General features: G+C 35.4%; 1 protein-coding gene across 6 annotated transcripts in view; it reads left to right on the top strand.

The window, feature by feature from the left end:
* MATCAP2 (microtubule associated tyrosine carboxypeptidase 2) overlaps positions 1 to 27,501 on the top strand; it is a 65,108-nt gene that overhangs the window by 24,800 nt on the left and 12,807 nt on the right. For 4 of the 6 annotated variants that reach the window (XM_079151177.1, XM_079151176.1, XM_079151180.1 and 1 more), the window contains 5 exons: positions 524 to 1,215; positions 14,864 to 15,007; positions 15,561 to 15,693; positions 16,513 to 16,818; positions 24,145 to 24,242. In XM_079151177.1, the coding sequence (XP_079007303.1) occupies positions 524 to 1,215; positions 14,864 to 15,007; positions 15,561 to 15,693; positions 16,513 to 16,818; positions 24,145 to 24,242 (1,373 nt within the window). Of the gene's footprint in view, positions 1 to 523; positions 1,216 to 14,863; positions 15,008 to 15,560; positions 15,694 to 16,512; positions 16,819 to 24,144; positions 24,243 to 27,501 lie in introns of those variants that run through there. The other 2 variants (XM_079151178.1, XM_079151179.1) reach the window with 2 other exon arrangements.

Here is a 27,501-nt window from a genome sequence, read left to right as displayed (position 1 = left end):
CATCCCTTTGCTATTAGGTCTATGGCCACCCAATCATGCTTAATTTAACATTATTTTGAGGAATATAGTCAGGTCAAATCAATCACAGAGAACACCTCTTGTTCTGCCACACTCTTGTACCATGATGTTCAGCCTCTGCTGGAGGAATGGAGCTGGCTGTCTGTGGACTGAGACCTCTGAAACCATGACCCCCCAAATAAACTTTTCTCCTTAAAATTGCTGTTGTCAGGTCTTTTACTCATAGCAGTGAAAAAGCTGACTAAAATAAAGTCCTACCTGGAACCTAATCTAATCCGTTTTACATTATACATACAATAAAGGGAAGAGAAGTGTCTTTTTTTTTTTTTGTGAAACTTTCATAACCAAAGTTTGTAATGTATCCTTTTATTATTTAAAATACATTTTCTAAAGATTCTTGCAAAACAAAGTTTATAGAACTTTCAGAAGACTTTTTTGTATAGTAAGCAATTTGCTTCACCTAGTATCTTTGTTATTTCTTTTTTGGTTTTGTTTATTAACACAGAAAAACTTCACTGGCCTGAGCAAGAACTTGCTAAGAAGTCTATTCTAAATGCAGAAGATCCATTGATCATTGACAGCAAAAGAAGCCTTTCACATTTACCTTCTGGAATTCTAAAGGACATTTTCACAACTGGAACAAGTAGTTACAATGTCCTACTGCAAAGCAAGGAGGAGAGAAAGCATCATTCACAGAAACAGTCTTCTTCCACCTACTCCAAAAGATGTAGAAAACCCAGCAAATCTAGCTCCCCTCATAGTAAAGATCCTTGCAGGACGAAAACCCCGGTGCCTGTGGCAAGCAGTGGTACTTGGTACTGCCTGGACAAGCAGCCTGCTGTTTTTGTCACTAGGTCAGTGTCAAGTCCTGTAAGGTTTACACATGATATCTCTGTTACAGGGAACAGCATAGTACTGCCACCTAAACCAAAAAGCAAGGTCAAGCGACGCCATTTTTCCACTCTTCCAAAGCCAAAGCAGCAGCCTCAGTTCTCCAGAAGCTTTGAAAAAGCAGATGACTTTTCTGGAAAGAAATTTTGCATATTGACTGCTATAAAGCCTACCAACTTAGAGAAAGAGAAACTGAGATTCTTCAAGTCTGACTATACCTACAATCCTCAGTTTGAGTATGCTAATCCTGCTCTGCCAAGTGTGTTAGCCAAGCACAGCAACGCATCTAATCGATTTCTTAAGCAGGTAAAATGCCACTTCAGTAGTAGTGTTTCATTTTTATGTAGCTAAGACACTTATGCACCATTTTATAAGTAAAACAAGCTATTTAAAAATATTACAATTATTCATATATATAAAATTAACTTCCACCCATGACATTCAGATATGTGACAAGAAATCTCCAGGTAAGTGGTATTGCCAATATGTGAGCAAATTTGTACTAATTTTAATGTATAAAGAATCTATTATATAGACTCTCTGTAACAGGAATCAACTGTTTTGGAAAAAAGCTTCAGATTCTGTTCCACGCTTTCCTTTAGGAGTTTCAAATTTGTGACCCATTATCCAGGCCACAGACAAGTTTTGGGTAGCCCACACCTTGTTTTTGTTTTCTAGTTGATTTTTTAATGTCTTAATGTCTTTTTTAATGTCATGCAATCTCTGTTCTGCTAAGCTGGTTCATTCACTGAGTGAACTATAGGTATCTTGGAGACCCTAACTTGATTCTTTCCCATGAACCTATTAATGCTTCACTAAAATTATTAATCATCACCTAATATTTAAGTATTCATTTAAAGAAGAAAATAATAGGATTTTAAAAATTAACTCCAAAATTGGTAGATCATAACATGAATAAGAATAATACTTTCTAAATTGCTTAATTTTACTTTGAACAGGTTTTTATAATACATTAGCTTCAACTTGGCTTTGTCAGTAATTGAAGGATCTGTTTCTGGAATAGGTAAAACTGCACCATTCCATTTCCATGTGGTGCCTGCCCTATTTCTTAGTATTTTTGTTGACAACAGTGTAGTCTTTTGTATTCTGGTCTGTAGTTATTTTTTCCTTTTTATTGTAAACAATATGAAATCTGGCCAGTCTTTTGAAGCCATTATCTTTTGGGTTTTGCTTTTTTAGAGGGTTCTGGGGATCGAACCCAGAGCCAGGCAAGCACTCCACTACTGAATCCCGAGTCCTTGAAGCCATTATCTAAACCTTATTTTAGTATTAAAGTAATTTTAAGCAGGCTATTTCTTTTCCTTCGTTAGAAGAAATTTTTTCTGCTTATGTACTTTTCCATTGGCATTTATTATTTTTTTTTCATATGTACTGTTTTGGTATGGGAGAGGGCAGTATTAATAGAGCAAAAATTATACATTTAGGTTCTACTACTTCTCTAATGAATGAGATGAAATAAAGACAATGTGTAAAGAAGTCATTATGATGGTTAAATGAGATAAGACTTAGGCATAAATAGCATTTAGCATAGTGCTTGTCACATCGTAAATACTAATAAAAACTTTGCTAGTTTTATTCCTATTTTGGCAGTCATTTATTTTTTATGTGTATGTAAATTGTAATTGATTGAACAAGGCTTTAATGAATTTAAAATTTTTAATTACAAAAATGCTATTTACTTTCTTCCCCTTGAGTGCTGAAGAAATGGGCTGAGATTTATTTACCAATTGTCTTTGATTTGGAATCTGGTAGACCCCAGCCCTGCCAATTGGGAAAGAGATTTACCACCATTAGATCAAAGTGAATTCTTTTTCATATCCCTTCTAGACAATTTGGAAACATCAGCAGCCTCACAAATTAAGAATTGACACTGCTTGACCTGTGACTTTATAATCTATTTTAACCTGATTTCAGTTGCAGGAGATTAAACCTGTCCCTGAATTGCTTCAAAGTAGCACCAGTAGTTCTACCTGGCTTGTACCTCAAATGCCCCTTTTGAGGAAATGCTCTTAACAAATGCCAGATCTATTGTTGAAACCACTTCAATAAAATAAATTTATAGAACGAGGCCCCTGGAAAAGCATGCTTAAATTGCTATTCAGGATCTGATTTAATTTTGACACATATCATACATCCTTCCCCTCCCCAGCTGTGAAGCTAAAGCAGCAGCTTCAGGGTTAGTCTCCAAGATGTAGAAATGTCCTTGCCAGCCCCCAACAGATAGAATGACTGTTATCTTCTTCAGTGCACAGACAGTCAGAACAGTAAGCCTACCAGAGTGGAACCAAGGGTAGTGCTCAGTTTTTGGCTATCCCCTATTGGTCTTCTCAGCATTGTCAAGGAGTTCCAGGACTCAGCTTTTCCTGGTCTGGACAGTAGGCCCCACAGAAGGCACTCAGGCCTACCCTAACATAAAGACTGTTCTGAGAATAGTCTCTTTCTTTTAGAGTTTCTAGTATAAATGGAATAAGTAGTTCATTGTTGTATTAAAACACACATAATAAATATATACATAAAATCACATATCATATCATGCTCTAAAGCAAGACAAGTGTTTTTTGTTTTTTGTTTTGGTATCTGGGATTGAACCAGGGGTACTTTACCACTGAGCCACAAACCCAATCCTTTTTCTTTTGATACAGGGTTTTCTAAGTTGCTTAGGGCCTCTCTAAATTGCTGAGAGTGATTTTGAATTTGTGATGCTCCTGTGTCGGTCTTCCAAGTCACTGAGATTACAGATATGTGCCACCACACACAGCCATTTTCCTTTTTTGATAGAAAAATTTTTATTTGGAAATAAAATGTCTGTGATTTAACGCAGAGGAGCTTTACCACTGAGCTACATCCCCAGTCCTTTTTATCTTTTATTTTGAGACAGGGTCTCATTGATTTGCTTAGGGCCTAGCTAAATGGCCGAGGCTGGCCTTGAACTTGTGATTCTCCTGCCTTAGCCTCCCCAAGTTGCTTAGATAATAGTCCTGCTACTATGCCTGGTTGACCTAATATTTCTTTAAAGCTAAGTTAGCATTATACCAGAATTAAAATAATATTTTAAGCATGTGCTGTACCACTGAGTTACACACCCAGCCCTGTTTGAAATAGTATTTACCTTCATAGACTTCAAATTGTCAAAACAGTGAAGGGGAAGAAAAAGCAAGGATTCTTTACTTTGTACCTCTCCCTAGATGACATGATTTTCTGTTAGCAAATCTTTCACAGATACTCTGAAATTGTAAAACTTTTTTTTAAAGGTTATTTTGGGTTTAGTTTGTTCTGTAGTCACTTTTTTAGATTGGAAAAGTGGGATCATTTCTTAACCTAGTAGCAAGAAAGATCAGAGATGGAAACACCCCAATCAGATTGTATGTCCCTAGAAGAAAGTAGGACCTTATTGAAAGGCTTTGGTGATTTGCCTTTAGAAACTCAGCTAACATGTACATTCTTAGGCTCTTAACAGTTTTTCCTACAAAACAGCTTGAATATGTGCTTTTTATTGTAAGTGATAAAAAATAATCTGCAATACTAAGCCATTTATAAATAATCTCAGAAGCAGTTACACTCTCATTTTCCCCCTCACCTTTGTATACATCTAGACTACCTAGTACCCTGACAATACAGAATGCGGAACGGGAGACCCAAGATTCCAAGGGAAGGAAGGAGTAAGCTGCAAGTGACATTTTCTTTCTTTGCCTGGCTTTCTCATTTATTGAAGGAAGGATCAATGTCTATTATCTGTTTACTTCCTGGGTTCTACATATGTAGAGTATAATTTGTTGAAATACTTTGATTTGTTTCTTTTTGTCGTACTCATCATCTGCAGTTCATGCTATACAAAATGGATTATTGGCAAAGTATGTTGGTGCCTTCAGTCTCTCCCTGCTTTTGACACTGCTCTCAGTGTCTTTCTAAAGTACAAATTTTGATTGTATAACTTCTTTTCCTGAAAAACTTCAGGGCTCCTCATAATTTAGGTTAAAGTTCAAAAATCTTTTGCACCGGCTTCAAGACCTTATACCAAAGTCAACTTCATAATGATCCTATAGATCATATAAATAATCTGTCATTGTGTCCATCCCCACTTACCATTTTTAAGTTTGTTGTCTTCACCAGTAAATTGACCTCCTTGGTAGCAGTATATTTTACTTATTTCTGCTATTCCAGAATTGAAAGCAGATTCTGGCACTGAGTTTCCTAAGGTATTTCACTTTCTTTGGTTTCTATATACTCTGGCAGTATTATATTTCTTTTGCCTGAAATGCTTTCTGTTTCCTCTAATCTCTTACTTCTATTTACTCTTTTTCTACCATCTCCCAATTCAACTCCATCAGAATAAAACTATTATATGTCATCTCTGCTAGTCTAATGATAGGACAGGAACTCATGATCTAAAATATATATATCAGTGATTGGCATATAGAAGTTGACCATAAAGATGAATGAAGGAGTGACTGAATAAATGGATGGCCTTTTTTGCTGTTATGCTGGAAATTTAGTGAAGTACTTTATAAATAATCAATCTGTGACTGATGGTCAGCTTTCCAAATTTGTGACCCAAGGGTCAAATTCAACCTACACATATTTTTTCTTGGCCAGCATGGAGGTTTTAAAACTTTGGAATGTAAAGGTGTTGTTTTGTTGCCTTTCCAAAAATCTTATAACCCAATAGCATTGCATGATGGTTAACTGCTTACAAATAAATATGTTTGAGAGTGTAACCTTTTGTGCAGTGTACTATTGGTTTGTGACTGCAGTACAAACGGAGGAGTAATGATCTGATTGAGTAATCACCTTATATACCTAATTTGCTATCAAGAAACAATAGCACCATTGAAAACTCATTTAGTATTTTGAATTTTGCCTTTCATTCTGAGAATATCAGTACCAGAATGTGTGTGTGTGTCTGTGTGTCCCATGTGCATCTGAAGTGACTATTTTCAAACTGTTCTGAGGAACACTAATAAGGGGGCCATATAAGTTGGACAACATAAGACGCTGTATTCATCTCTCAGATTCAATACACATAGTATCATAATAAAAATGTCTTGGGAGAGACATTTGTTTAACTCTATTTAAACAGTATTTTCCATGCTCATTTGAGTAGGGAACCTTTAAAACATGATCATGTAGCCCACTTTCCCTCAAGAAACAGTTTGCAAAAACCGGCCTAAAGAAAAGGACTATCCGAGCTGGGGTTGTGGCTCAGTGGTAGAGCACTTGCCTAGCATGTGTGAGGCACTGGGTTGAATCCTCAGCACCACATAAAATTAAATAAATGTGTCCATCTACAACTAAAACAAAAAAATTTAAAAGAAACAAAAAGAAAAGGACTACCTGATCTAGAGGTTAGTCAGTATTTGATGGAGGGTTGGGGGTGTTCTAGATTTTAGAATTTTCTGAAAAGGAGAGGAATGAAGGGGGTATTAAGATTTTTAAAAATGTTTTGGTAGTTGTAGATGGCAGAATGCCTTTATTTTTTTTATTTACTTTTTTTGTGGTGCTGGGATTGAACCCAGTGCCTCTCACATGCTAGGCAAGCACTCTGCCACTACACTACAGCCCCAGCCTGAAATTTTATATATTAATTGACACGGAAGGAAAAAAAATCTTGAATAAAAAGTTAGAAAGCAAACCAGTTACGTTAAATTCTAAAATTACTACCCAGCAGTCTTCTGCCAAAACTTAAGTACTGTACAATCATATGAGAAATAGATTAGCGAACACATCCAGCCCCTCACACAACCCCTGGGAGTTAAGAAGAGCTAGGATTTTCATCTCCATTTTGCTAGCCCTGAGAAAGAGAAAACAGCATTCCTGCAATCACACAGTCTGTAAACAGTGGGGCCGTAATGTAAAACCAGATCTGATGTCTAGTCTTTCCACAGTGTCACCCTACCTCATATTATCAGTGTTCCCATTGTTCATAGTTTTTCACTAAGTGAAAACCACAGTTGAAAAGTGAGAAGTTTTTTAGCACATGACTATTGAAGTGGCTCATGACTGATGGTCAGAATTCCAAATTGCTAAATAGTAAATAAAATAAGCAAGTAAACTAAAAGTTCATTTAGCAGAATATTGAGATTTTTCAGAAAGTTTTTTATGTCATCCAAGACAATGCTGAAAGTTTTATATAAATTTTTCATTTTATGAATTAAGAATTTAAATGTTTTATTATATTATTACTCTTACTTTTTAATGATAGCTTTATTAAAATATTCACATAATATACAGTTCATCCATTAAAAGTATACAGTTTAGGGCTGGGGAGATAGCTCAGTTGGTAGAGTACTTGTCTTGTAAGCACACGGCCCTGGGTTCAATCCCCAGCACCGCCAAAAAAAAAAAAAGTATACAGTTTAGTGGTTTTTAGTATATCTACTTATGCTACATCACCACTGTCTAATTTCAGTATTTCATTACCCAAAAATGGTCTGTACCCAGGAACTACCACTCTGCATTCCTTACCAACCTCCTAGCCCTCAGCAAAGTACAATCTGCTTTCTGTCTTCATGGATTTGCCTATTCTGGACATTTTACATAAACAGAATCATTTAATGTGTATTTTTGGGGGTCCTTTATGATTGGCTTCTTTCATTTGTCCTGTTTTCAAAGATTCATCCATGTTGTATGTGTATTTTTTACTGAATAATATTTCATATATGGGTTTAATACATTCTGTGCATTCATCACTTGATAGATGTTTGGATTGTTTCCACTTTTTGGTTATCATGAATAATGCTGCTGTAAGCATTTGGGTATAAATTTTTTTGTGGACATGTGTTTTTAGTTATCTTGGATGCATACCTACTACTAGTGGATTTGCTGATACTTATGGTAACTTCATGTTTTAACCTTTTAAGTAACTAGTGGACTGTTTTCCAGGGTAACTGCACCATTTTACTTTCCCACCAATAGTGTATAAAGGTTCTGGTTTCTCCAAATCCTCATTAACTCTTGTTTTGTTTTGTTTTTTCCTATAGCTATCTGTGAAGTGGTGTCTCATTGGATTTTGATTTGTATTTCCCTGGTAGCTAATGATGTTGAACATTTTTTCACATGCTTTTTGGCCATTTATATATCATCTTTGGAGAACTGTCTTTGGAAACTTCACATATTTTTTATTTTTTATTAATGAGTTGCAGAAATTCTTTTTTATTTGTTTATTTATTTTTTTTATATTGGGGATTGAACCCAGGGGCACTTAACCACTGAGCCACATCCCCAGCCTTTTTATTTTTTATTTTGAGACAGGGTCTCACTAAGTTGCTGAGACTTTGAACTTTCAGTCCTCCTTCCTTAGCCTCCTGAGTCACTAGGATTGCAGGTGTGCACCACCACAACTGGCTGAGAATTCTTAATATATTCTTGATCTAATTCCCTTGTCAGATATGAAATTTGCAAACATTTTCTCCCATTTCGTAAGCTGTCCTTCTATTTGTTGATGCTGTCTTTTGAAGTACAAAAGGTTTTGATTCTAATAAAGTAAAACTTGTGTGCTTTTGGTATTATATCTAAGAGCCCATTGCCTAATCCAGGGAAATGAGAATTACGCAAGTGCCTTCTCTAAAGATTTTATAGCTTTGGCTTCCATTTAGATCTTTGATCCATCTGACTTGATTTTTGTGTTTGAGGTAAGAGCCCAAGGTTTTTTGTTTTTTTCCTTTTTGAGGTACTGGAGATTGATGTACAAGACCTTACACATGCTAGGCAAGCACTCCACCACTGAGCTACATCCCTGGCCCTTTTTATTTTATTTTGAGATAGTTTCCCCAGTTTGCCCAGGCTGCTTTGAACATGGCAGCCCTTCTGCCTCAGCCTCCTGAGTAGCTGACATTAGGGTGTGTGCCACCATGTCTGGCTCCAAGATACAGTTTTACTAGAACTGATAAAAGTACTTCAAAACTATGACATGACATGACTTTAACATTATGAATAATGTTGATGATTTGTTTTGTGTGGCGTTGTAAATAACATCCAGATGAGGAGAGAAAACATTTCCTTCACAAGGAACATTGCTCATTTTATATTTATTTCCTCTTTGGTCTAGGTTTCAGCTGTCTGAAAATCGATTTATTTTGATGCCTATAAGATATTCAAAGCTTTATTTAAAATGTTATCCTCTTATTTTGAAAGAGAGAAGGATTCAGAAAGGATTTTTTCTGAGATTATTAATAATTTAGCAAAAATTATGGGGAGTATTTTGCTCATTATTATTTTTTTTTCACATGAGAGAGTTTATTAAGCAAACAGAGCGTCTCCCTGCAGGGTAAGAGAGAAAATGAGAGGAAAAGAGAAAGGGCGCATGCTAGAGAGAGAGTGAAAAGCAAGGAGGAGAGAGAAAGAAAGTGAGTAGGAGAGAGAAAGCATCTGCTCATTATTTTTAAAAAGGCAAAAAGTATGTTTGGTGGCCTGTTACAACTCAGTTTTTAGCAAGAGATATCTTACCTGATGATATGTCTTTTAATTTTCAAGAGTAGCTACTCTTACACACTTTTCTAACATGGTAATGGAGGAGTTGTCCTATTGCTCTGATGAACACAAAGGGAAGCTCCAAAGTTAGATTCATGCAACTAGGGGACTGGACCTGGACAATGGGGATAGGTGTGTGTATACTAAGATGTTCTAGTTCCAGGAGTTTTAAAACTGATTTTTGAAAAGAATGGAAAAAACAAAACAAAATGAAAAACAAAAAGCAAAATGTTTTGTTGCATTGTTTTACTTTAATATTTGTTATTTGTAGAATTGGAAGGAAACAATATATTTGATATCTGTGGATAAATCTTGGGTGAATTTTGACATGGATGAGGAAAATGGCTGCTTCCTCCATGAGTTGACCTCAAGAATGTGAGGCACGTAAGCCCTTTTTCTACCACCAATCTGCCCTGCCTAAAATTCTTCTTATAGAAAACATTCATTTGGGTTTTTAAACTTAATTTTTTTCATGTGCTCCCTTTTTAAATGCAAATATCCCAGAGAAGGGATATCAATGACTACTAGACAAGTGGGACAAGGTAATCAGATGGTGAGTGGCAAGGCCCAACGATTCCAAAGTAGGAAGGATTTAAATATAAAAATAATGTATATTCAGCATAAAAACTTAGAAAAATTGAACTGAGGTTTGCAGCTCAGTGGTAGAGTGCTTGCCGAGCACATGTAAGTCCCTGACTTCAGTACCCAGCATGGCAAAAATAAACAGACAAACTTAGAAAATATGGGAAAAAGAATTAAAATTCCATAATTCTGCCATTCACAGATAACCACTACTAACGTTTTAGTGAATTTTTTCTTCTCCCAGGCCTCCTATTCATAATTAAGGTTAGTGTGCTTCTGCTTACTTATTTTTTAAATGTTTTAGTTGTAGATGGACACAATACCTTTATTTTATTTACTCATTTCATGTGGTGCTGAGGATTGAACCCAAAGTTCCACACATGGAAGGCAAGTGCTCTACAACTGAGCCACGATCCCAACCCTTCTGCTTACTTATGATAAGCATTTTCTCATATCCTTAAACATTGTCAACATTTCTTTTATGTCAACCTCATTTTTAAAGGACTATATATTTCTTAAAGGTTGTACAGTTCCAGGCACAGTGGTGCATGCCTATAATCCCAGCTATTTTAGAGACTAAGGCCAAGAGGATCACAAGTGCCAAGGCAACCAGAGTAACTTGGTGAGACCCTGTCTCAAGATTAAAAATAAAAAGGGGTCTGGAATGTAGCTCAGTGGTAAAGTGCTCCTGGATCAATCCCCAGTGCCACTTAAAAGAAAAAGAAAAATAAAGGGTTTATAGCTATTGACTTAACTTGAATCTTTAGGTTGTTCCCCACTGGTTTTTTTTTTTTTTTTTTTTATTAAGATCAGAGAAATATTTTTTGTGTTAGTCGATCACTCTGGGGGTCTTCCTGCTTGGAGCCTGTTAGAAGGAGGCCCTACTTAGCGAGCTGTGCGGTAGAGATTATATCTTTTTCACAACAGCTTATGGACATCCTGATGTGTCCCAGAGTTTTATTTTCATTAACTTAGAAGATAATGGAAACTTTTTTTGAGAAAATAACTTTTATTTATGTACAGATAGTGAAATTCACTCATTGTAGGTGTACCTTGCAGTCCCTTCCCTTCCCTGATCTCTGTCTCTAGTGGCCATTTGATCAGTTTATTCGAGTCTTCATAAATAAGAAAAGTTTTCTTTAACTTCGAATATTGTTCCATTTATTTTAGGTTTTTCTTCACTTATAATTAATGTATTTAATATTAGTTATCTGTGTTTAATATATCTCAACTTCCCTCTTTTTTTCAACACCCACCCCTGCTGAGGATTCTTGAAGGTTATCATTGTTTTGTTAATTTGTTAAATGAAGCTTGTAATTTCTGAAATTTTATTGTTTTCTACAGAATACATTAGGTTGAACCATACAAAATTGCTCATATTTGATCATCATATGATAGTAATGAGTCCCAGGGTTCAATCCCCAATACCAAAGATAAAACAAAACAAAACTACCTTTGACCATAAGTCTTCAAGTAAGGGAGCCATACCTTTCAGAGTGCAATGCATCACTCCTTTTCCCTCTTCATCTATCCTTTTTCTCCAATTCATTTTCTCTGGAGCTATATCCTATATTAGGAAATGTAGTATTCTATTTTACATAGGTGATAATGAAATTAGAGGTTTGACATGAAATTCATCACTCCTAAACATGTTATTCACATTGAGGTGTGGAAAACCTGATTCTCCCGAGTGGTTGATTCTACAAACTTCCTTCCCTCCTTTTGTTAAAGAATAGTTTTTTTCTCCTGATCATAGCACTGACATATGCATGTTCAAAATTTAAAGAATTTTAAAACATCTGAAAAATACAAATAATAAGCATCCATGCAGCTGTTTCCCAATTATGAACATCAGCCTTTGAGTAGATCCTTCTGGGCTTCCATGAACTTTTATTTGGTTTTTGTTTTTGTTTTTCTTTTTCATAGTACTGGGGTTCAAACTCAGGACACTGAAACACCGAGCTATATCCCCAGCCCTTTTTATTTTTTGAGACAGGGTCTGAATAAGTTGCTCAGAGTGGCCTTAAAATTGTGATCCTCCTGTCTCAGTCTCCTGAATAAATGTGATTACAGATGTGTACCACCACATTGACCCTTCCATATGCCTTTTTAAATTACTCTTTTCTCTTTTTAAAAATTGGGATCATACTCAATATTTTTATGGTCTTCAGTCAAGAAGCTGCATGAGATCAGAGGTGTAGAGGTAAATAAAAGATTGCATGTTTAACATGCACGAGGCCTTAGGTTCAGTTCCTACCACCAAAAACAAAACGAAAGAAAGAAGTTGTAAGAGGAAGACGTCATAACACAAAATTATCCACTAATGAAGTGACTGATTCATTACCACTCAACATGCTTTTTCTCTTAAAATTTGGCTTAGTCCAGTCATTGTCTCTGTCTCCATGTTGTGGGGTATCAATGCAGATAAACTGGGAAGTTATTTCTTGAGATCAGTAAAGGATCCTGCAGATCTCTGTGATCAGACAGATCACTGGTTGGACCAGTTGAAAAACAAAGGAAGAGAAGAATCAATGGATGGTAATAGGGTATGCACTTCAAAGAAGAAAAATGAATGTAAAATGATACTTCATATTTAATGATGAATATTAAAATGTGCTTTTAGGCACATTGATGTAGTTCTCATGTAGTGTTGCAACCATAGTAGTGCCATGGAAGTAAATCCAAATGAAACAAAGGAGGTGATGTGCTACTGTATGTTAATCACTTTGATAAAAAAGTTACATTCTCTCATTGCAAAAAAATCCCACCATTTTATTTATTCTTTGATCTGTGATAACAAGGAACACCTGTATATTTCTTACTTCTCTAGACTATTTTATCTTGCTACTATAAACAGTAACTAGATAGCCACATTTTCCTTCTGAATAAGCATATGCCTAGAAAAGCCAATTTTCTCTGAAATTAAATTCATGCTTAAAAAACCTTGAAGCAGAAATTGTAGTGAAAAAAATTAACTTTTTTTAAGTCTTATCAGTCCAATGTAGAAGGTATCACTCTACTTTCTTTTGCAGTTCTTAAAACCAAATATTCCACAATTTTTCACTGTTTGATAAGTATATGACTGGTGACCATTAGACTAGAATACACACTGTATCTTTGCTAATGGGTTTTTAAGTATTGCTAATTTGTGCTTTTAATTATCCTAGATGTTATATAAATAAATCAGTCTCCAGAGCACTTCTGCTGTATTTGCCATTCTCTAAGACTTTCTCACATTTTACTATATTTGAATTACCTGAGGATCTTATTAGGATGCAGATTTTGATTTATTGGGTACGAGGGTGGTAGGAGTCAAAATTCTACCTTTAGGACCAGCTCTCAACCATGCCAGTGCTACTGGCCTTTGGACCACACTTTGTTTGAATAACAAGGCTTTCATTAATAGTTTTGGAAACAGAAGCCAGGCAAAACCTCTTGAAGCCATTTCTTCTTCTGATAATTTTCTGATACAATGGGGATATGTGTGTTGAATTATGACTTGCAGTATATGAAATTTTCTCTATTTTTTCTGTCAGGCATGTTATTTATAGTGGTGGTATTTGTAAAGAATGGTAACATACTAATGATGATAGAATGGTTAATATGTATTGGCTGGTTTTTCTGGCCCAGATGCTGCTTAACAGAAGTTGACTAAATTTTCTCAATAAAGCTGTGAAGTAGACGTTATTATTGTTATCCTCCTTTACAAAGGAGGAGACTGAAACACAGGTTCAGTGGTTTGCTCATGTAACAGCTAGAAGGTATACACGCCAGGATGTCAGCTCAGCTCGTCCAGTTCAAGAGTTCATACCTTTAATCTTGTTACTAGTCTGATATAGTCCAGAAATTTATATGAACATATACATGAATTTTCTAGTTCTTTCACAATTCATATGAGATGTTTGAATTTTCCAATTTCTTTCCTAAAAGGCTTCTGAAGTACAATTTTCTTCTTTATGTTTTGCTTTCTTATGACTTTCTCACAGATACTGAAGACTTATAATTTGTTACTAGATATTTTTTAGCTTCCATTTTGCATATGTGTATTTGGGAAAAATATTTTAACTTTCCTATTGCTTTATTGTGAAAAATTATAAAGAATAAACAGTAGTAGTACCATACCCTGAATGAAAGCTAAAAGATCTTACTAAGGTTTAGACTATGTTTTCTGCCAGAGTAGCCCAGGAAAATAACATCTTACAGATTGTCACAGAAAACTAGTTGTTTCTGTGTGTGTGTGTGTGTGTGTGTGTGTGTGTGTGTGTGTGTGTGTGTGTATGAGAGAGAGAGACAGAGAGAGACAGAGACTAGGGGTGCTCCACTACTGAGCTACATTCCCAGCCCTTTTTATTTAGAGACAGTGTCTCACTAAGTTGCCCAGTTTGGCTTTGAAGTTGGGAATCCTCCTTTCTCAGCCTCCTGAGTACTGGGATTACAGGCGTGTTCCACTGTGCCCGCCAGTTCTGTAGTACATTCTTAAAATTTTGAAGTTATTTTTTTTACTCCAAATGGTAATTGTATGTAGTGACTACCCGTAGAGTCATACCTTCTACTCTAAGCTCTTCTGCCAAACGATTTTAGAGAAGCCAAGAACTTCTCTGCCCAATTTTTCAGCCTAGCAGATGTCAGCACTATATATAGCACTTGAACTGATTTGTTAAGGAGAAAAGAATACAGGGAAAGAGAGTATTTCTAAGTGTACAGGCAAGTTAGTGGAAATTGAGTAGAAATTAGTTTAGCTTAGAAAAATGTGTTATTTCATTTGCAGGTTAATTTCATAGTCAATAAGCCAGAATAGGTCATGATAAAAAAGATCATAACTATCTTATTATTCATCTCAGAGTAGTATCAGGCTATATACTTTCATTATCTTTTTCTTTTACAGTCCATCAATATTATGGAACTAACTTTACAGAAATATGGAAGTTATGAAAAATTTGAACAAGCCACTGGTGGTAGTTTATTATCTAAACCTCGAATCTGGAATCATGTTAGGAAGTACATGATGAAGGAAGGCTGCCTGGGAGAGGTATGGATCATGAGTGAACACAGGAGTTGGCTGTGGCATTCTAAGACTCAGACAATGCCACATAATTATTTTCTGCAGGTTTTGTTTGCCAACACTATTTTACTCATCCTATTAGTCACCGAGATTTCTCACTAATAAATATTTTAAGTTCCTCTTGTCTCGAATTGTCTTGATGTATTCCATTTCTTCCTGTTTTTCTTCTTTTATTACTGACATTTCTATATAGCTTGTCGGATTATATGAAAAACTTGTTAAATGAGGAGTTTTTCCCGAGAGCCTCTCTTGTTAGTAGTCTGATCTTAGTGGCCAATCTCAGAGCCTTGGCACTGGCAACAAGCAGAAATCTGTTGGTCCTTCTTTTGCGTCATTTTAGCCAGGGGCTATTTGAGAGACCCCACAGGTAAAATTTTAAGTTCTCTGTTGTTTTCTGTAAAAATTTTTTTTCCCCTTGCCCCTTTATATTTTGTTTATGTGTGTGTGTCTCTGTGTGTGTGTATATTTGTGTGTGTATGTATATTTATATATATATTGTCCCCCACCCCTTGCTCCTTAGATTGTAGTTCATCTCACTGAGGACCTACTTTCCCGTGCTTCAATGACAGTAGTAAATGGATGTCCAACGCTGACCATCAACGTTTCTACTGCACGTGAGCATTGGCTGGAGGGAATGCTGAGGCATGAAATAGGTAGGAGCAACCCTTTTCCTTCTTTTTTTTTTTTCTATTTGTAATATCAGAAATTAGCCCCAAAGAAATGTTCTTAGTATTATTTAGCAAAAAGTCATGAGATTTTTAAGTTTCAGTTATACTAAAGGTAATTTATTTATATCTCTTTTCAAATTAGATTTTTTTAACTGTAGTAAACTTGAAGTCATTTCACTCCTCTGGATTTCAGTTCACTCACCTTAAACTGAGGGGGTTAAGTGTTTCCAAGATTTTTTTAAAAATATCAGCCTATTCTTCTCTTTAATAATATAGTCATAAAGGTTATACCCCTTCTAATGAGACATGTGGACCTTGTAAAGACAGCAGCCTGCTTCAGACCTCAAAGTCTTAGGCTCAGGTCATTTTCTACTTTGTTTTAATCTGTAGGCACACATCAGTTTAGTTTTAGAACTGTTGATGGAATATTTTCTGTTAGTTTTCTGTTACTATAACTTAGACAATCAACTTAGCATAGTTTTATTTTGGTTGACAGTTTTGGAGGATTCAGTTCAGGATCAGTTGGTCCCATTGCTTTTGGGACTGTGGTGAGGCAGCACCTGATGGTAGGAATGTGTGGTAGAGCAAAACTGCTCAACTCATGACCAGAAAGCCAAAGATAAAGTAAGAATAAGGGACTGAAGCGACCACTGTCCTCTTTGAGGGCATGCCTCTGCTGGGCCTCTGAGCTGTGGACCAGGCCTTTAGGGAACACACTAGCTCCAAATTTTAGCATTTTCTGTGAAGAAGAATTTTAAAAAGAATCACATTTTTTATCATTCATGTACCTTTTCTTTTTCATAGGCACACATTATTTTCGAGGTATTAATAACCTGCAGCAACCATGGAACAATTGGACTGGCCGTAAAAAACATGAGCTAAAGCCAAACAATCCTACAGAGGAAGGACTGGCAAGTATTCACAGTGTCCTGTTCAGAAAAGACCCCTTTTTATGGAGGGCTGCCCTCCTCTACTATACTGTTTATCAAGCCAGCCAAATGTCTTTTTGTCAACTCTTCAAAGATATTGGCAAATTTGTCAAGGACCCTAATACAAGATGGGATTATTGTGTACGAGCCAAGAGAGGATGGACTGATACTTCCCAACCAGGTGGGTGTCTCTTGACTGTGGGTTCTTGACTCAATGATTAGCTATCTGAGTGATTCTAGTCGTATCCTTTTCTTTTAATCTAAGAATTCACTAACCTATGAAAATAATTAAACCTTTAATATTGAGGTCAGCACTGATTTTCCCAAAACACACTTTCTCAGCTTTACTTTGGCCTAGCTCATTTAAAAAAAATTTTAGATCAGCAATATGGAAAGAATAGTATAGATGAAATATATGCTTTATCTAGATTCACCAGTTATTAACTTTTTGCCATTTTTACTTTTTCTCCTTTTAAAAACTGGGTATTGACAGGAGAGGTATGCACACCTGTAATCCCAGCTACTTGAAAGGCTGAAGCAGTAGGATCTCAAGTTTGAGGCCAGCCTGAGCCACCTAGTGAGAGCCTGTCTCAACATAAAAATGAAATCCTATCTATGGCAGAGTACTTGCCTCGCATGCATCAGGTTCTTGATCCCCAGTGCTGGGAGAAAGAGAGAGAGAGAGAGGAAAAAAAAAAAAAAAAAAAAAAAAAAAAAGGCTTTCTTGAGATATAATTTACATGCTATACAATTCACATTTTAAATGAAAAGTTCAGTGGATTTTGGAGTATTACAGAGTTGTGCAGCCATCACTACTAATTTCAGAGTATTCTCATCACCCTCACCCCCCACAAAACACCCATGTCAATTTGCAGTCATTCCCCTTTTTTTTTTTACTTCTCCAGCTCTAAGCAACCACTTTTAGTAGTTTTTACTTTTAGTTCTGTACATTTACCTAATTTGGACATTTCATATGAATGCACTAATATATTATGTGATCTTTTGCAGCAAGTTTCTTCCAATTAGCATGTTGTTTTCAAGATTTGTTCATTGCAACATGTGTCACTATTTTAGTCATTTTTATTGCTGAATTAATTTTACATGACATGGATATATCATGTTTTATTTATCCTTTTGTATTGATGGACATTTGATCTCTTTCCACTTTTTGGCTGTTATGAATAATGCTTCTGTGAACATTTCTGTACAAGTTTGTGTGTGGATGTGTTTTCATTTTTGTAGGGTATTTTATAGGGAATCGTTGAGTAATGTGCTAACTCTGCTTTAACCTTTTGGGGAGCTGCCAGACAATTTTCCAAAGTAACTGCACCTTTTTACACCCCTATCAGTGTAATGAGTACTCCTCTTCCCCCTCCCTCCTCCTTTTGTTTCTGGGGATTGAACCCAGAGGCACTTTACCACTGAGCCACATCCCCAGCCCATTTCATGTTTTATTTTGAGACAGGGCCTCACTAAATTGAACTTGGGATCCTCCTGCCTCAGCCTCCTGACCCACTGAATTACAGGCATGCACCACCATGCCTAGCTTTTTCCGTATCGCTGCCAACACTTGATATATTCATTTTGTAAGCTGGCATTATTATTTGAACTTCCTAGTGGGTACGAAGAGGTGTCTTATTGTAGTTTTGATTTGCATTTACCCAATGACTAATGACATTAAGCTTCTTTTAATTTGCTTATTGGCCATTTGCGTAGCTGTTTTTGAGTACTGTCTGCTTTGATCTTTTCCCCATTTTTAAATTGTCTTATTTGGTTTTTTATTACTAAATCACATATATAAACCATAAAAAACATATATGTGCATATATATATATCTTATATCTTATATATCATATATATATATTAAGGTTTATGATTTACAAATACTTTCTGCCATTCTGTGTTTGTTTGTTCACTTTTTTTTGTGGGGGATTGGTGGCAATACCAAGGATTGAACCCAGGGTTGCTTAACCACTGAGCCTTATCCCCAATCCTTTTTTTAAAAAAAAATTATTTATTTAAAAAATATTTTTTGTAGTATAACTTTTCATTTCTCTTGTATACAATGTAGAGTCACACCATTTGTGTAATCATACACGTACATAGGGTAATGATGCCTGTCTCATTCCATCGTCTTTCCTTCCCCCTGGCCCCTCCCCTCCCTTTTCTTCCCGCTACACAATCCAGTGTTCCTCCCATTTTTCCTTACCTCCAGCCTCTCCCTGTTAGGTATTAGCATCCACTTATCAGAGAAAACATCCGACCTTTGGTTTTTTTTGATTGGTTTATTTCACTTAGCATCATATTCCCTAACTCCATCCATTTACCTGCAAATGCCATAATTTTATTCTTCTTTATAGTTGTGTATATATACCATAGTTTCTTTTTTTTTTTTTATTGTAAACAAATGGGATATATGTTGTTTCTCTGTTTGTACATGGCATAAAGGCATACCATTTGTGTAATCATAAATTTGCATAGAGCAATGTTGTTTGATTCATTCTGTTATTTTTTCCCTTCCCCCCACCCCATACCATAGTTTCTTTATCCATTCATCTGTTGAAGGGAATCTAGGTTGGTTCCACAATCTAGCTATTGTGAATTGAACTGCTATAAACATTGATGTGGCCGCCCTTTTTAAATATATATTATTTAGAGACAGTATCTCACTGAATTGCTTAGGGTCTTGCTAAATTGCTGAGGCTGGCTTTGAACTTGCCACCTTCCTACCTCAGCCTCCCAAGTTGCTGGGATTACAGGTGTGCACCCCCACGCCTGGCTTCATTTTCTTTAGTGTTTTTTGACTTTTAAAACTACATTTTCTTTTTTTTAATTGATACATTATAATTATACATAATAGTGGGATTGGTTGTTGCATATTCATACATGCATATAGTTTGGTCAATTTCATTCCTTACGATCTCCCCTTTCCCTTTCCTCCTCCCTTTCCCTAGTCCTTTTCCTCCATTCTGGTTTTCATTCTATTTTCATGAGATCCTACCCCTTTATTTTCTTTTATAACTTCCACATATGAGAGAAAACAAGACTTTTGACTGAGTATGGCTTACTTCACTTGACATAATGCTTTCAAGTTCCATTTTGCAAATGACATAACTTTGTTCTTTTTATGGCCAAATAAAAATTCCATTGTGTATATATACCACATTTTCTGTATCCATCTGTTGACAGACACCTAGGCTGGTTCTATAATTTGGTGATTGTGAATTATGCTGCTATAAACTGGGTTCACATATATCACTACGGTATGCTGAATTTGATTCTGTTGGATAAATACTGAAGAGAATCATAGCTGTTTCATTCCTAGTTTGTTTGGTACTGGGGATTGAACTTGGGTTCATTTATCACAGAACTATATCCCTACCCCCTTTATATTTTTAATTTTGATTCTCTTGCTCAGCTGTAGGAGTTGCTGGGATTATAGGTGTGCACCACTATACCCAGCCCATTCCTAGTCTTTTGAAGAACCTCCATACTGATTTCCATAGTGGTTATACTAATTGACAATCCCACCAGCAGTGTATAAGTGTTCCTTTTTCCCCACATCCTCACTAATATTTGGTATTTGTATTCTTGATGCTTGCCATTTTAACTTGAGTGAGATAAAATCTGTGTAGTTTTGATTTGCATTTCCCTGATTATTAAAGATGTTGAGCACTTTTTCATATAGTTGTTGGTCATTTGTACTATTTTTGAGAAGTGTCTTTAGTTCATTTGCCCATTTATTGATTGGGTTATGTGGTTTGGTGGCTAAGTTTCTTGAGTTTTTAATGTATTCTGGATATTAATCTTCTGTTGTAACTGGAAAAGATTTTCTCCCATTCTGTACGCTCTCTCTTCATGTTCTTATTTCCTTTGCTCTGTGGAAGCCTTTTCATTTTATGCCATCCCATTTATTAATCTTGGTATTATTTCCTGAGCTTTAGAAGTCCTATTGAGGAAGCCTTGCCTGTGCTTGTGTGTTGGAGTGTTGACCCTATGTTTTCTTCTAGCAGTTACAGTTTCTGGTCTAACCCCTAGTTCTTTGAAACATTTTGAGTTGACTTTTGTGTAGAGAGATAGGGATCTCAGTTTAAACTTCTTTTTTCTGCCCATGGATATCCAGTTTTCCCAGCACCACCTGTTTAAAAGACTGTCCTTTCTCTAATGTATTTTTTTTTTTTTGGTGCCTTTGACAAAAATGATTGTATCTTTGTGGGTTTGTCTCTGTGTTTTCTACTTCATTGGTCTATGTGTCTGTTTTTAATGCCAGTACTATATTGTTTTTGTTACTATAGCTCTGTAATATAATTTTAAATCAGGTATTGTGATTCCTCCTGCATTGCTTTTTTTTCCCCCCCTGGAATTGCTTTGGCTATTCTGGGTCTTTTATTCTTCCCTGTGTATATTAGGACTGCTTTTTCTAGTTCTGGGATGAATATAATTGGTATTTTGATGGGGATTGCTTTGGATCTATAGCTCGCTTTTGGTACTAGGGTCATTTTAATAATATTAATTCTGTCTATCCGCGAACATAGGAGGCCTTTCCATCTTCTTCCTTTCTTGAACACTCTGTAATTGTCATTGTAGAGGTCTTTCACCTTCTTGGTTAGATTTATTCTTGGATTTTTTTTTTTTTTTTTGAGACTGTCGTAAATGGAATTGTTTTCCTGATATCTTAGTGAATTCATTATTGGTGCAGAGGAAAACTATTGACTTTTGTATTCTGTAAAAGTAACTTATAGGCTTAATATTTCATCCCTAAAAATGTGTGTCTTTTAAGAATAAGGACATTTTTCTACCTGACATATCATTATCATACCTAAGAAAGTGAACATTAATTCAGCAATATAATTGAATACATGCATCATATGTAAATATCCCCAACTGTTCCAAAATATCCTTTTTTCTTAAAAAAATGTAGATCCAGTAAGGGTTTACACATTACTTTTGAGGGTGGCTGTTTCTTTTTAGCCTCTTAATGTGGAGCACCCTTCTCCAGATTTTTTTGCTTTTCATGATTCATGTAGACTTTTATGATACTTTAATGACTATTGTTTGAAGTCTGGGTCACTATTCTTTGAGAATACTGGATATGTTTGATTGTTTGTTCATGGTTAGACTTGGGGTAAACATTTTTGGCAAGAATTCTAAGTGATTTTGGTTACACAAGAGCCAGCTAATGACAGATTGTCTCACCGCTTAGCATCTCTAAAAATGCTAAGGTTGATCTTCATTGAAGGTGATGATTTATGAGCTCTTCCTTTGTAAATGAACATGCTTTTATTCCTTATAAGTGATCTATGAGGTATCAGACTCCATAAGAGAGTTTCATCTAATGGTTTTCCTTTCATCAATGATTCTTGTCTTAATCAGTTGTTTCATTGAGGATGCCTAGCACTATTATTTTTATTATTTGTCTAAATAAAATAGAGGCAGAGTTCAATCACTGTGCCTGTTGTTTATAAATAAATCTAGTTTTAAGTATGGATGATACTTTATTTTTTATTTATTTTTGATTCATTGTACACAAATGAGGTACAACTTTTCATTTCTCTGGTTGTATACAGGATGATACTTTTAATAGAAGCTAAAAATTTTTGCCTTAAGGTAGCCTTAAGATTTCAGATTGCCTTCAAAAATTTTTTTGTTTGTGTTTTTGTTTTTAATAAGATACACTAAGAAAAGTTTATGGCAACACAAACGTCTTTAAAAAAAAGGTTGTGATTTAGGAAATGTTCATGGTTTTAATAGTTTTGACTTTCAGATTAGTTCAGTATATCAACAAATTTTTATCTAAAAGTGTTTTTAGACTGTTTGGAACTTGGAAATACTCAGGTCATTGATGGTAATGTCACCAACCTAGTCCACATTAACATTTTATACCAGTGATCAAGTTGTATGAAAGTCTGAGAACTAGGACCAGGTAAGACAAGAAGCAGGAGAGAAAAGAACATCTGTCCCAGTCTTCACATGTGCACAGCCATCTCCAAGCTGGGTTCCAGAAAAACAGTGCATCTGTCATTTCCCATCTCCTTTTTAGATCTCTGCTTGTATTTTAGTGGTCTGTACCCATACGCACAAGGCTTTCCTTTTATCCTTGATACCTCATGGGGACATATCATTTGTAGACTAGTCCTTTTTTTCTTTTCTTCAAACATATTTAAAGCTTTTCATTTTGGAAAATTTCAATGTATATTAAACAAGTACCATTAAGGTGCTGAATCCTCAATATATTACCTGATCATAGTCATAACTGACATGTCCTAACTTATTCATCTATCCTTCCATGTTCTTGTTTTCAAATAGTATTATAAATTCAGTTCCAGCATCATGTCCATGAATAGTTGACTATGTATCTCTAACTGATTAGGACAGTATTTTTCATAATCCCCATGCTATTAGCATACCTAGCAAATAATAATTCCTTAATATATGATTCTATGGTAGAATTTTTGTCCATTTAGTAAATGTAGACCAAAGTTTATTTTAGGTGTGCACAAGTTATATCAGGATGAGAAAAAGGTTTTCTTTGAAATAAATCATCTTTTTCTAACTAGGCTCAGATCTCATGAGCTGTTTTTGTTTTTGTCTTTTGGCAGTACTAAGGATCGAACCCAGGCCCTTGCACATGCTGTACAAGTGCTCTATTACTGAGCTATATCCCCAGCTCTCTTTTATTTTGAGACAGAGTCTGGTTAAGTTGCCCAAGTTGGTCTCATACTTTCAAATCTCCTGCCTCAGCCTCCAAAGTAGCATTCGTAGTCTATTTTTTTCTATTTTTAATGCTATACATTCCTCAAAACCTAATTCTAATTCTTGTTTTCACACAAAGGCACAGTATTTTGTGTATTTCACCTGGGGTGTTTTTAAACCATAGTCTTTTTTTTTTCTTTTCCTTTCTTCCTTCCTTCCTTCCTTTCTTTCTGGTGGGGGAAACAAATATTATTTAATGTAAAAAAAAAAAAAAAAAAAGAAACAGAGCTTTCTAAAATCCCATTCTCCACATAGCCCTTTTGAAATCTAACTGCTTTAAAACCTACCCCTATCCCTCCTCATCCAGATGCCTTCATTGCACCTTGGGAGTTGTGGTATGATTGACAGGGGTGGGATAATCATTTATTAAAAGTCATGTATTTTAAATTGTCAACCCTTAAAATGACAGGAAAATGTTATTTCAATTAGGGAGAAAAGGGTCTGGGGGAGGGACTTCATAGAGGGAAGCTACCAGTCTGCTTATTGTCCTGGCGCTTTTCAAGACCTCACATTTTATGTTATGATGGTAATTAAATATATATAAACATTGGAAAATTAAAATTTTATTTTTAAGGTGCTATTTTTGAACATGCCAGGCAAGTGCTCTGATACTGATATATAACCCCAAACAAACATAAACACAAATTAGAATTTTTGAAATACAGGACTGTTTCCACTGTAAAGGGAACAAGAATCTAATTTCTTAGTAGTGTTTTTGAACATCAGAATGTAAACATTATTCTGGTTCCTTCAGGGTGTTTCAGTAAAGACCAGGTATACTTAGATGGAATTCTTCAAATCCTCCGATACAGAGACTCCATAGACTTTCATCTACTTACTGCCCTGGGGAAGGTAAGTAAAAACCACATATCACCAAACATACCAGGTCAGCATTTCTTCTAGTTTGATCTTATGATTTGATGAGACTCAACTTCAAACTGTTTTTACTTTATTGTTGGAGTAAATTTTCTTTATGTGTGATAACCGAAGGGAAGTAAGAAATAAAGGAATAAAAAAATCGGGGAATATGTATAGTTTTATTTTTATATCAGTCTTTTTCTAAAAAGAATTTTCTTACAAGCATCTTTTTCTAAAAGTATTTTAAAGTAAGCTACAGCTGTAACACTTTCTGTTTAATAACTCTTAAGAACAAGGATATTCTGTGGCATGACCGTACAATTTTTCAAAGAAATTCATCATCGATTTAGTATAGCATTTGTAAAATATAGTCTACATCAAATTTCCTTAATTGTCTCTAATATATCCTTTGTAGCACCCCCCCCCCCTTTTTTTGGTGTTCCAGGATTGGATCATGAATTATGCATTGCTTTTGGATATAACCCTTCATCTTTTTAAATGTAGAACAGTCCACCCACTCCATTCTTTTTCTTTTTCACGACATTTTGAAGAATTCAGGACAGCATTCTTTCTTGAGAATTCCTATAATCTGGTTTATCAGATTGTTTCTTCCTAATGAGGTAACAGGTAAAGCTTTTTGCCAAGGATACGGCATAAGTGAGCCAGTGTATTTTACATTGCATCACACAGAAAGCACATGTCATTTTGCACATTTACTGGTGATTCAGTGTTAGTGACCACCAGGTCTTTCCTTTGTAAAGATACCTTTCTCCCATGGTATAAATAAGTCACCTTTAGGGCAGTATCTATGAACAGGCTTTTCTCTAACAACCTTTTAAGAAATGGTGATAATATCCATAGATGATCTTTGCCCAGTTATTGTTCTGATAACAAAATAGAGATCTACTTTTATTATAATTCTGCTTTTATTCCCCCCTTTTTTAGTAGTAGTGGACTTAAATTTTTATTCAACTTTTATGACTGCTCCTTTTTTTAATGTGTCTGTGTTTTCTGGCAAAGTAAAATATTCTGGGTTTATTTTATACATTTCATACCCAAATCTGAGATTAGCCATTTCAAGGAAACATTGATTACTTTTAGTAGGTAATGGTATTTAGAAAACAAGATCTGAGCATTGGTTATGGTCTTGCTAATGGGTTGCTGTTACTTCTAGACATTTTCAATGAGCAAATCATGTGTCTGTTTTAAATCATAAGGGCATTCCAATTCAAATCAGACCCCACAGAATTTTTTCACATTTCCCCTCCATTCCATGTTGCTATCTCCCTTTTCTTAAATTGAGAATTTTATTCCCCAATGTAAGTACGGGCATCTCAGATATTGCACATTTGGTTCCAGATTATCGCAACAAAGTGAGTATCACAGTAAAGTGAGTCATACAAACTTTTTTGGTTTCACAAAGAATATAAAAGTTATGTTTGTACTATACTGTAGTCATTACACTTACAGTAGTTTTATGCCTAAAAAATGTGTATACCTTATTTTAAAATATTCTATTGCTAAAAAAAAATGCTATTATTGCTATTATCTGAGCCTGCTGTGAGTCATATCTTTTTGCTGATGGAGGGTCTTGCCTTGATGTTTATGACTGATGATTGATCAGGGTGATGGTTGTTGAAAGTTAGGATAGCTGTGGAAATTTATTAAATTAAAGATAGCAGTGAGGTTTGCCACATTTGACTCTTTTTTTAATGCCATTTGATAGTGTTTTGCCTGTAGTAGAACTTCTTTCAAAATTGGTCTCCCTTCTCAACACCGTTTTTGTTTTTGTTTTTCAAAAAGATTATATAATATTCTGAATCCTTTGTTGTCACTTTAATGGTGTTTACCACATCATCACTAGGAGTAGATTTCATCTGAAGAAACCACTTGCTTTGTTCATCCATAATAAGCAACTGTCCATTAACGTTTTATCATGAGGTTGCAGCAATCCAGTCACATCCTAGGCTTCACTTCTAATTCTAGCTCTCTTGCTTTTTCCACCACATCTGCACTAGAGGCTTGAGCTCTCAGTCATCTAGGAGGGTTGGAATCACCTTCTTCCAAACTTTTGTTAGTATTACTATTTTATCTCCCATGAATCACATGTGTTCTTAATGACATGTAGAATGGTGAATCCTTTCCAGAAGATTTCCAGTTTACTTTACCCAGATCCATCAGAGGAATCCTATGTATGGCAGCTAGAGCCTTACAAAATGTACTTCTTAAATAATGAGACTTGTAAATTGACATAACTCCTTGATCATGGGGTGTAGAATGGATGCTGTGTTAGCAGGCATGAAACAGCATTAAACTTGTATATCTCCACCCAAGCTCTTGGGTGACTAGGTCATTGTCAATAAGTAATAATATTTGAAAGGGCTGGTGTCATAGCTCAGTGGTAGAGCACTTGCCTAGCATGTGTGAGACACTGGGTTCGATTCTCAGCACCACATATAAATAAATTACTTAATGATCCATTGACAACTAAAAAATTTTAAAAATAATATTTGAAAGGAATTTTTTATGAGCAGTAGGTTGCAACAGTGGGCTTCAAATATTTAGTAAACCATTTTGTAAACAGAGGTACTATCATTTAGGCTTGGTTGTTCCATTTATTGTACACAGGTAGAATAGATTCAGCATAATTCTTAAGGGTCCTAGTATTTTTGGAATGGTAAATGAACATTGACTTTACTTAAAGTCACCAACTGCATTAGCTCTGAACAAAAGAGTTAGTCTATCCTTTGAAACCAGGCGTTGACTTCTCTCTAGCTATGAAAGTGCTCGGTGGCATTATCCAACATGAGACTGTTTTGTCTATGTTGAAAAACCTGTTGTTTAACATTAATTACTACCTTCACCAGTTATCCTAGAGAGATCTTCTGAATAACTTGGTTCATCTTGAATCCTTTTTTTAAATTAATTTGTATCTTGAATTCTTAAGTGTCTGGTGATGACTTCTTTCCATTACCTCATGAACCAACTTCTGCTAGCTTCAAACTTTGCTTCTGCAACTTCCTAACCTCTTTCAGTCCTGAAGGAAATGAAGAGAGTTAGGACCTTGCTCTGGATTAGGCTTTGACTTAAGGGAATGTTGTGGCATCCCCTACTAGACCACTAAAATGTTTTCCATATCAGCAATTAGGTTGTATTGCTTTCCTATCATCCATGTGTTCACTGGAATAGAATTTTTAATTTCCTTCAATAACTTTTCCTTTGCATTCACAACTTGGCTAGCTGTTTGGCATAA

This window comes from Sciurus vulgaris, assembly GCF_902686455.1.
Source record: "Sciurus vulgaris genome assembly, chromosome: 8".
NCBI lineage: Eukaryota > Metazoa > Chordata > Mammalia > Rodentia > Sciuridae > Sciurus > Sciurus vulgaris.
This window is presented reverse-complemented; position numbering and strand designations above follow the sequence as displayed.